Source organism: Stegostoma tigrinum, chromosome 8 (genome assembly GCF_030684315.1).
Source record: "Stegostoma tigrinum isolate sSteTig4 chromosome 8, sSteTig4.hap1, whole genome shotgun sequence".
In the NCBI taxonomy this organism is placed as follows: Eukaryota; Metazoa; Chordata; class Chondrichthyes; order Orectolobiformes; family Stegostomatidae; genus Stegostoma; species Stegostoma tigrinum.
Window position 1 is genome coordinate 44,605,028 of NC_081361.1, and position 11,804 is coordinate 44,616,831.

Below are 11,804 nucleotides of genomic sequence, written 5' to 3' on the forward strand. Positions count from 1 at the left end.
TGAACCTTTGCCTCCCATGCAATTACATGATGACTCCTGCCTGACAGTAAACTGGTAACTGATAATTTGACTATCAGTCGAATTCTTACCAATTTTCCATGAATAAGCAGGTCATTTTTACAGTTGAACAGGTTCCAAAAATGACAGTAAAATTCTCCAGATACTGGTAATTTGAAATAAGCCTGAAAATACCGTAAACACTCAGCAGATCTGGCAGCATCTATACAAAGAGAAATAGGGCAATGGGCCAAACCTTCTGGAAGCTGCAATCACCATCAGATTACCACTCTTGCTCCTAATTTATTCCACTAGGAATTATTGATGTAGTTCCTCATTTTTGTGTAACATGAAATTCTCCCAGTCTTTTCAGAAATGCAGAGCATACCTGAGATTGGCATCCTTCTACATTGCACTAGATCATCAGGGGAGGCCAAGAATATCCCTCTTAACACCACTTACTGCCAGATTCTGGCACGTGTTCACCCAATAAAATGCTGAAACATTTTGAGACATACAAACAGCTTTTCACATTGTTAGTTGTAAGAGGGTTTACAACAGCAAGTAGCAAGGGTGAAAGAGAGAGCGCATCGAACAGGGAAGCTTAGGCAAACCCTCTCTGGGGGGAAAGTGTTTTTGTCAAAAGTGACCTCACAGAGGGAATGGCAAAGGATTTTCTCAATTATGTGTGAAATACAGGCTCAATTCCATGGAAACACCCTTTTGTTAATTTAACTTTACTTCTCCATCATAAAATGAAAAAATGTAGAAATAGAAGTAGGCCATTCTGCCCATCAAAATGACTTCACCATTCAATGAGGTCATGGCTGACCTGATGATGCTCAACTCCACTTCACTGCCTTATCCTCACAGCTCTTGATTCCGTTAATGAATAAAAATCTGTCTCGGCCAACTTTGAATATACCTAACAACTCAACCTTGATGGCTCTCTTCAAAAAAATTCCATAAATTTAACACTCTCGGAGAAGAAGTTCATCCTCACCTCTCCCTTAAACGCTTGTAACTGATGCTAGTGGAATAAAGAATCCCTGATTCATGATTTACACTCCATCTGCCGAAGTCATGCATTACAAAGTGAATTATTATGTATGAGGTAAGGGGGTAAAGTACAGCTGTCAGTTTTATGATAGGTAGGTAGGGAGACACGGTGGTAGAGTGATGGCGGAGGGTGGGTAATGTGTGTATCTGGATCACGAGGGCTGTCAACAAGATGGGCTTGTCAGGTCTGGGGCAAAAGGGTCAGGTTGGGATGCTGGGAGGCACTGAGTGGTCGGGTTAAGGAGGAATCCAAGTCAAGGGTTGTTTGGGAAAGGGTCTGCATAGGCTTGGCTCAGGGGAATTGCAGTTTTCGGAGGGGAGTTGCGGGTTTCAGGCAATTGGTGAGAGAAGTCAGAGTTCAGTTGTATAATCCTCAACAGTTAAACACAGTTTTAATCTGTAATATTTACTAGGTAACTTTCCAGGTAAATGAATTGGAAATGTCCATATATTCTCAATCTGAGTGGGAATTATCTGGCTGAAGTTTAAACTTGTTACGCAATTCACACAGATTCACAAAATCAGTCTTTCCGTGTCTCTCTGCTTTCATTACGGATATTGCTATGATCGGTGACGTTCTACGTGCGTCTCTAGTTTTCCCAGCCTCCATGCACCCTGATGCAATACCGTAGTTTCAGTAAAAAGATATGTTACAGTTGAAATATAGCACCATTGAAGTTTGTAAATTAACTATCAATCTGCAACTAAATATTTAACATATTTGAAGTAATTGGCGAAAAACAATCAAAAGGGTTTTTTTTAACAAAACCGAATTATGAACTGAAATGCAATAGGTGAGTAGTAGATTCCATGTTGACTTTCAAAAGTGAATTGGCTAAGTACTTAATGGGGGAGGGGGAACATGATAGGAATGCAGAAACTAATTGATAGTAGCTTTTGCACACGACTCTGCATAGGTGGATGGGCCGAATGTTTTGCATTGTATTATTCCAGAGGAAGGCTCTTGTGATGCCTGTGGTGACTGTCCCTCCGAGCCTGGTACCCCACCTGCCCCAGAGGTGTGTAATACTATCTCAATGCAGGTTGATAACATTCCTGGAAGAGTGGTCAAATACTCATGCATGACGTATTACGCTACTTGCACAGGTAAAACTGAACTCCGGGATGAAATCCAAAACCAGCTCAGAAGCTTCAAGCCGTCCGATGGTTTTTCCGAACTCTGAATATTGCTTGTAAATCAGGTGCAAGTTTTTTTTTCCCTCTGGTTGTAAACGGCAGGTCCTTCGTGCATCTTAAGCGAGATTAGAAACGCGATTTCCACAAATTGCTGAGGAAGCAAAGAAACAAACATACGTGTTGAATAGGAGGATCGTCGGTCTGTGTGCTGTATGATCCCATGTCCAGGTCAACTACAAATTAATTATAAAGCAAACAACGAACTGAACGAAGATTTTAACGACTCGAAACAGATCACAATCGGGCTACTTTGATAACGGAAAATGTGCCAATAAAGATTGTGCACTGTGTCCTCTGCTGAAAGAATGGCTACAGAAACTGAAAAGGTGCAGCAATTCAGCAGATTGCGTCTCAGTCATGAGTCGACTCGCAGGTAATTTTCACATAAGCAGTTTTTGGACTTTCGAGTCTTTACTCAGTAGGATAACTAGTTCTCGGCAGCAGTAAATTTCTCGCATGAACAATTGCCTCTAGATATAATCTGCCAAGTAAAGTATTTCACATGCGGCGAAGGGTAAAGGAGGGTGGGTTCAGGGGACATTTGAAGGAAGGAAGTGTAAGAAATCACATTTAAAAAGAGACTGAAAGAAGCCGACAGACAGCTACAGGTGAAGAAGGAAAGGCGCTACTTGAAAACATAACAGATTACTTTCAATAATGAATATCAGAAAACGCGAAATGAATAGAACTGAAAAGGGGAAACTTGCAGATCTAAAGGGAAAGAGGAACGGAATGCGACGAATTAGCATTTTCACTAAGCTCGCACCAGTATGATGGGCCAGTGACCTCCTTCTGTGCTTTTGGGATTTCATGGGCCTAAAACGGAAAACCGGACACAAATAAATGAAATAATACCTTGACCTGAGACAACGGGAGGCATTATGACAGAAACTAAAAATATTTGTGAAGTGCACAGAATGGTTGAAAAGTAGAAATATGGCAGAAACAAATTGTTAGTCTAGACAAATTTGACTTAAGCACTTTTGTTCTTAAGTCATTCATGGGATGAGGGTGTCGCTGGCTAAGCAACAATTATTGTCCATTCCTAATTGCCGAGAGGGCAGTTCAGAGTCAGCCACATTGCTGTGGTTCTGGAGTCACATGTAGGCTAGACCAGGCAAAGTGTGGAGCTGGATGAACACAGCAGGCCAAGAAGCATCTTAGGAGCACGAAAGCTGACGTTTCGGGCCTAGACCCTTCACCAGAAAAGGGGGAATGGGGAGAGGGTTCTGAAATAAATAAGGAGAGGGGGAGGCAGATCAAAGATGGATAAAGGAGAAGATAGGTGGAGAGGAGAGTACAAGTGAGGAGGTAGGGAGGGGTTAGGTCAGTCCGGAGAGGCAAGGATGGCAGTTTCCTTCCCTAAAAGACATTAGTGAGCCAGGTGGGATTTTCCCCCCCAACAATCAACAATGGATTCATCGTCTTCATTCAATTCTTAATTCCAGATATTTTTATTGAATTCAAATTCCACTATCCACCATGGCAGGATTCGAACCCAGACCCCAGAATGTTATCTGCGTCTCTGGATTAACAGTCCAGTGATAGTACCACTAGGCCATTGCATTCGCTAATAATATTAGATAACATTTGATTTCCTTCCAGTGCAAAGGGGACAAATTTATGAAATATAATAACTAAATTAGAGCATCAGCCTGTCTATACTCTTCACTAATTATAGCCCCAGAAAAATAATCTATTAGAGGTCAAAAATGTATCATGAACGTGTGTGCGCAGAAAGAAGACATAGCACGGTTCATAACCTGGGAGGAGTGGGAAGCCCACGAGAAAGCCAACAACGGTGCGCCCAGTGATAGAACTAGGCAGGAGCTGAAATTTTGATTCTTAGGTGATGGGTTGGGATGCAGTGATTAATTCAATAGTGTGTTTGTGACATGTTGGGTGCCCTGGTGACGTTTTCATCAGAAATTGCTAGAGAAACTCTGGACAAAGCAAAGTTAGTGTTTTTGCTCTAGTAGCCCTTCTACAGAATTGCATTTGCTATTAGAATGTTCAATCTGGAATTTAATTGAACTTTTTTTTTAAAAGAGAAAGTAACAAGGATAGCAGATGTAACTGACATATTTGATAGAGTATACTTGGATATTATCAGGGTTAACAAGGCCAGTCTTTTGACAATATCTTCTATAGTGAACCAGTCAAAAGACTAAAGCTCTGGGAATCCAAGAACAAGTGTTGAATCAAAAATAGGCATGTTTTTTGCAGCCACTCATCTTCTTTCTATTACTATGGTACCTGATGCATTGGCACCTAGCATCTTTAGATTTTGAAATCAAAAATATATAATTTGTGGTGAAAGTACATTTGGTGATTTTAACAGAAACAAGATTGTATTGAATCTTGTGCCACTAATATCTTCTTTGTGACCAAGGTTGTATTTTCATCATTCATATTTGTTCTTTTAACAGGGTATGTTTGAAGATGATCAGTGTGTGAATAGAAGAGTTTTTATTTGCAAGTTGAATTTTCTTCACATCATCAAGTCTAGGATGACACCCCTACAAGCAATTGCTATATTGACAAGTGCTTTATTCATGCCTATTTACACAATGCCAAAGATGATAGATCCTGTTTTAGTGAATTGTTCAGGAATTGGTTATCCACATTCTCCTTGTTTCCTGCCACCAGATGTAGAGGTATTGGATCTGTCTTATAACAACATCACAATGATTCAACAGCAAAATTTCCAAAATCTTAACAAGCTGAGGAAACTTTTTCTTCAGTTCAATCACATCACTGCGATAGAATCTGGATCATTTGCAAAAAATTCAGAACTTAGATATCTTGATCTTTCAAATAATCTTTTGCAGGATATTTCAGTCTTGCCATTTAACCATCTCCAGTCACTGACACACCTTGATATCACTAACAATATGTTTGATACAGCTGACTTTGGAGCAGAGATCAACAAACTGCAGAAGCTGCATTCTTTACGTTTTGGAAACACTCGCCTTTCTTCTTTAAACTCTAGTTCCTTATCTGCACTTCAAGGAATCCCACTTAAGGATGTTTATTTAATTACTGGAGACCTACAGGCATTTGAACCTGGAACATTTAATGCCCTGCAGAATGTAGAAAAACTCTCTCTTGATCTGCAGTTTGGCCAGGAAGGAAAATTACTCATTAATATTTTTAAAGATATTCCAATGAGTGCCACTACATTGGAAATTCTAAATTCTGACTTTGTTAAAAAAGCAAATAAAGTAGATTTCTTCTTCCCTCTGAAAAAGTTGAATATCACGACACTTGTTGCGTATAATATTACCGTCGATGATTCTTTGACCACTTATTTACTCAACAGTGTTCTTGGTTCAAACATAAAAGAATTACTTTTAGACACAATTATAATGGATGGTATTGGCAATTGGGACATAATACCCATACCATCTGACCAGATTCATTTGCGCAAGCTTCAAATACTTAATATAGAAAATCCAAATTTCTACCATTTTTACTCACTTGAGTATTTTATTGATATATTTGCACAACTGACAGAGTTAATGATACTAAAGGGAAACTTGTTTTATGTTCCATGTCAGGTATCAGAAATTATGACATACCTAAGATACTTGGACATATCTTTTAACTTGCTGCAAGAATTCAGCTTTATTCCTGGAACATGCTCTGCTCCTTTTCCCAATCTTAACACTCTCATAGCAAACAACAACAAGTTTTCAAATCTACCAAAATTTAGCACATTATTATCTAAAATGGAGAATTTGTCTAGTATAAATGCTAGTCATAATGATCTTGTACTACAGAAGGGATTGACCTGCACATGGCCTCAAACTCTAAAGCATATAAATTTTTCACACAACAACCTGGAAGGCAATGTGTTTGGCTGTGTGCCAGCATCATTGGAATCACTAGATTTGAGTTACAATTCCATCACTTCAGTTCCAAACCTCAAAGGGCTCAGAAATCTCCGTGAGATTTTTTTGACAGAAAATTTCATAGCATCTTTTCCTGAAATTCCAGTGGGTTATTCGCTGAAAATCTTGCACGTTGACCAAAATAAAATTACAAACATAAACATACATTCTCTACAGTCCTTAGATCTAGCTGAACTCAAATTCAGCAATAATCCTCTGGAATGCTTCTGTGCAATTCAGTCAGTCTCTAATTATGTTCAGCAAACACGTGTAGTGATTCTTGATTGGCCAGACCAGTATCGATGTGAAAGTCCAAGAAAATTTAAGGGTCAGGTTATCCAAGCCCTGAAATTTTCCCCAATTGAATGCAAAGTTCCTTTATTTGTTGGGGTTCTTTTAGCGTGTGTTGCACTTTTGGTAGGTGTCTGTATTGTGCTGTGTGTAAAGTTTAACATCACTTGGTATTGCCGCACACTCTGGCTCTGGCTTAAAGCTAAAAAAAGTCTAGATACCAATCTGGTTGAAAAAGATTTTGAGTACAATGCTTTTGTTTCCTATAGTGAACATGATTCAGCATGGGTGAAGAACAAATTGCTCATACAGTTAGAAAATAATGAGCCACCTTATCGCATTTGTATCCACGAAAGAGACTTCAAACCTGGAAAACCAATAATTAATAATATAATCGATTGTATATCAAAAAGTTATAAAACCATATTTATCCTATCAAAACACTTTGTGCAAAGTGAGTGGTGCCATTATGAATTCTTCTTTGCACACCAACAGGTATTTGATGACAAAAAGGATAGCCTTATCTTGCTCCTGTTAGAACCTCTTCCAAAGAATTCCATCCCAGATCGATTTTGTAAACTAAGGAAATTGATGAACAGAAACACTTATTTGGAATGGCCTCAGAATGAGTTTCAGCAGGGCTTCTTTTGGAAAAGGTTGAAAGCTGTCCTGAATTTGGATTTCCATTCATGCAGTTCAAAAGTAACTCTGCAAGAGATTATCCAAAAACCTGATGAGATCCCTGATCATGTTTAGATGAACACATATAAAAGTTGGTATTGAGGCCATAAAATTTGAGTTTTAATAAAAGTTGCCTTTTACTGCTGTAGGAGTTTTGTCTTAAATTTGTTTCCATTTAGGGTTTCAACTTTCAATGTTGTTACAATAAATGATATAACATCTACATATCTGAAGAGGGAAATTTTACATATTTTGCTGTGGTATCCTCAAAAACACAGATGATAATGTACACCACTTTTCATCGGATTCTCCTGGGTAAACAAAACATATTTTTTACAGAACATAGTAGGTGTAAACTTTGAGTTGCCGATGTAAACGTCTGTCACTTTTGAACCAAATTTCAGGCTTACGTTACATGTTCTCTCAATGCAGGACTGTGCTCATGCAAACCAGTAATAATTGGCAGCATTCTGTCATCCAGTAGCATAACTCCATTCAGCTATCTCCTCAATTAAATAAAATAATAACATAAACCATCCCTGTTCCAGTGAACAAACTAGTTTAATTATTTCCTTAAGTGGGTGTATTAATATTAATCCTTTTTCCAACATTACCACTATTGATATTACCACTTCAAATGTTATCATTTGGTGATTGTTAACACTGTTGTCTAAGCCTTGGAATGCTTGTCCCGTGCACGTTTGCACAAAGCATTGTCTCAACCATGGGTGTGTTAGCACTCTATACCATTTAAACTGTAGGGAATTGTACATGCAATGCTACTTTTTGTTGATAATCATTTCTGCAGAGCATGAATGTTCCCTGCTTGCCTTATTGTCATTTACCGAATAAAATTATACATTCTATATAAAGAAAGTACTTGAAACAAGCTGTTTGGAACATTGGAACCAGTGTAGGCATTGTTAAGCCTGCTCTGCCTTCCAGACAATCATGGCTGATGAGACACTTCAATGCTTTATCCTCCACACTATCCCCAAATTGCATTGTTTCATCAGTATTTAGAAATGTCAATCTGTGCTTTAAACATATTAAATGACGAGTTTCCATAGCAGACTATTCCAGAGATTCGAAATGCCCTCTGTAAAATGATGTCTCCTCAACCTAGTCCAAGTGGCTTCTGCCTTATGCTGAAATTATAGCTTCTTGGTTCTATATCTGCCCTATTTATCCTCTTTGTTGGTTTTAGTGAAATTTTATCTCTTGAGAATACAGGCCCAGTTGCCACAAGATTAGAAAATAATTTAAGGAATAGGTACCAGTGTTGGTCTTGCCATTGCAACGATGCCCTGATCTCATGAATGAATTATGGTCACTGGACAGAAAGTTAACTGTTTTCTCTTCACAGATCTTGCTAGACCCGCTGAAGTTCTCCAGAAATTTATTTATCACACATCCCCCATATTGCAGTTTTTTGTTTTAAAAAATAAGCTGTTAGCAAATAAGATTAGTGCCATTAAATTTTCAGATTAATTTTTCAGATCAGTAGAAAACCAAATCGACCTTTATCAACTGTGTAACTGATCTATTCAGTTCTGCCCTAGCCCTTTCAATATTATGTCATTAATACATTCTTCTCTCCTCCAGCACGACTCCACAACTCAACTGCACAAGCTCACACAAATGGAAAATACAAAAAAAATGTCATCACTTCTCCTCCCAAGAAGCATTTGAACAGATATCACAAAGGCTGACATCGTGCAGACACCTGGTGGTCAGTACAGAGATAAAGAGAAAACAGTTAACATTGAGTCCAGTGACCTTAATCCATTCATGAGATGACAATACCTTGCACTTGGCTTAGCAACATCCCTGGTGCGCTATTCGTTCTTAAAAGAATCCAAAATGTGTCTAATGTTCACATGGGGTCTAATCTAAGTTTCAAGCTCTGGATCAGTACTGGAAGGGGTGGAATCAGAGACTGATAGTTTTACTAAAACACAACAAATATGCATAGACTCAGACTATTCAAAACAAACCTGTTTACCACACAAATCTGTAACTGTCTCACCTTGGTACACACAAACAAAAACACAAATTGCTGGAACAACTCAGCAGATCTGGCAATATGCGTGGAGAAGAAACCACAGTTAACATTTTGGTTCAAGTTAGGGCCGGATCCATCAAATTGCCAAAAGAACACAGGAGGTGATTATGGAAAATATTTTTATGCAGACATATTAGATATAATTACCCTAGTATACAGCGGTGGAAACTGAAAAAAAACTTTACAAAGGTGAATGGAGAAATATTTGGAAGGAATAAACTAAAGAGAGGTTTGGGGTGGGACTAATATTTTGCAGAAATATAGGGAAAGAAGGTTCCAGGGTAGACACAACAGACCAAATGGTAATTCTGTAAAATGCAGTTCCTTCGATACAGGGCTGTATAGCTAGGAGTTGTCTGATTGAATACAAAGGTGTATTATGTTCACAAATGTGCAATCAATAGACACATGAAGCTAGTTGCCAAAGTTCAAAGGAAAATTAGACAACCACATTTCTGGAGTGTTTTATGTTGAGCTTTAATACAGAGGACTCATTTATATCATTGTAATTACTATAAATACCTACACAGTCTTGTTCTTTTGTTAGTAAATAATAAATTTATTTAATGGTTGATCACATGGCTAGGGTAAATTGTTTTGCATACCACTTTCAAGATTATTATGCACCAACATAATAAACAGGAGTAGCCTGTTTGGCACCTCAAGTCACTCTATAAGATCATGGCTGATCCGTTCAATGTCTCAACTCCTCTTTCGTGCCAGCTCCTTATAACCCATAGTTCCCTGCAATGTCAAAAATCTATCTACCAAGTCTTTAAATATATTCAGCAATATAGCCACCATTTCCTTATTTTCCCATTATTATTAATTATGTGTTGATAATCAATAATTATGGTAAAGTGAACAGATGTTTTGCATCTGCCTTCACTGTGAGGTTAGAAGTATTGTGCCAGAACTAATTCGGAATCAAAAGGCAACAGGGAAGAAGCTACTTTAAATGTAATTACAATCATGAGGGAAGAGACTCGAAAAAAATTCCCATTATACATATTTGCAATGCTGAATGATATCAACAGCACGGATTCAATTCCTACTGTAGCTGATGTTTATCAGGAAGACCCTTCTTCCTCAATGTTGCTGGAAGCATGGTGACCCTCAGATTAAACCACTACCGAGTCTTTCTTATAGGACGTAATTGCAATAAAAATTCACCAAATATTCTTAGACCACACCATCCAAACCAATGACCATGACCACCTAGAAGAACGAGAGCAGCATATTAATGGAAACACTACCACCTGCAAGTTCCCTTCCAAGCCACTCACCATCTGGATTTGGAAATATATTGCTGTTCCTTCACAGTTACTGGGTCAAAATCCTGGAATTCCCTCCTGGGGCAATGTGAGTCTACCTGCAGCACAGGGACTGTAGTTCAAGAAGTTAGCTTACCACCACCTTTCAAGGGGAACGAAGGATGGACAATAAATGCTGGCCCAGCCAGCAAAATTCTGCAATTCAAACATCCAACCAAGTGTTGATACTATGAAGTTGCCTGTCGTTGGCAACATAATGACAAAGCAGCTCCATATACAACTCAATGTCTTCATCCTCCTGCTCCTCCTTCTTCCATTCTCCCAGGTCCTTAGCGTCCAGCACATCACCTCGCTGCCTGCTCCTAGATCTAGTCTTAACTACCAGAGAGAACTGAGAAACTTTTTTGTTCTCCTACAGGGAGACTTGGCTCACCCTGCCATTCCTGACTGTGCCCTACAAGCTGACAGGTTTTTCATACACTGCAAGGCAAAGGGAGTTGGGTATGCTTTCTGATCAGCACTTCTTGTGGCTTGGATGTAGAGACCCTGGCAAACCACTGCTCCCTGGACCTAGAGTACCTTACAGTAAAATGCTGCCCCTACTACCTACCGCAAGAGGTCACATCTGCTGTCCTGACAGCAGTCTACACACCACCCATGTGGATGTGAAGAATGCCCTAGACGTGATTTACACCACCACAAACACTCTGGAGACAAAAATTCCCCAAGTCCCTATTCATTGTGACCGGTGACTTCAACAAAACCAACTTCAAGCTGGTGATGCCAAAATACCACCAACACATCTCCTGCCCCACCAGGGGACCGAACATTCTGGACCATCGTGGACCATTCTGGACACCACCATCAAAGACACCATCTCCTGCCCACACTTCGGAAAATCCAACCGCAGTGCTGTGTTTCTTCTCCCAGAAGCGGAACCAGCTCCTTCATGAAACGAAGTACAGTACTGGTCCGAGGTAACAGAAGCCTATCTCAGGGACTGCTTGGACTCAGTGGACTGGACCATGTTTAGGTGTTCAGTGGAAAGCCTAGATGAGTGTCCCACCAGGCTTCATTAGCAAATGCATGGAGGGCTGTGGACCAAAGAAATCAGCCCAAGTGCTCCCCAACTGCAAGCCTTGGATAAACCAGGAAATCCATTCCCTACTGAAGTGCAGACATACAACATTTAAGTCTGGTGACCTGGACCAATACAGAAAATCCAGATATGACTTCTGCAAAGACATCAGAGAGGCCAAGAGCTTGTACCGAAACAAGTTAGAGGCCCAGACCTAGCAAACAGACTCCTGCTGTCTATGGTAAAGCCTAAATGATTTTATGGGATAC

At 39.4% G+C, this 11,804-nt stretch overlaps 1 protein-coding gene across 2 annotated transcripts; it reads left to right on the plus strand.

The window, feature by feature from the left end:
- Nucleotides 1-1,623: 1,623 nt before the first annotated feature.
- On the plus strand, nucleotides 1,624-9,897 carry LOC125456697 (toll-like receptor 2). 2 transcript variants are annotated; one of them, XM_048540076.2, is made up of 3 exons: nucleotides 1,624-1,850; nucleotides 2,164-2,626; nucleotides 4,683-9,897. In XM_048540076.2, the coding sequence occupies exon 3, from the start codon at nucleotides 4,686-4,688 to the stop codon at nucleotides 7,191-7,193; it is 2,508 nt and encodes an 835-aa protein (XP_048396033.1). In that variant the 5' UTR covers nucleotides 1,624-1,850; nucleotides 2,164-2,626; nucleotides 4,683-4,685; the 3' UTR covers nucleotides 7,194-9,897. The 2 variants fall into 2 exon arrangements, with proteins under 2 accessions (XP_048396033.1, XP_048396034.1); XM_048540077.2 differs by lacking the exon at nucleotides 1,624-1,850 and adding an exon at nucleotides 2,020-2,075.
- Nucleotides 9,898-11,804: the final 1,907 nt, after the last annotated feature.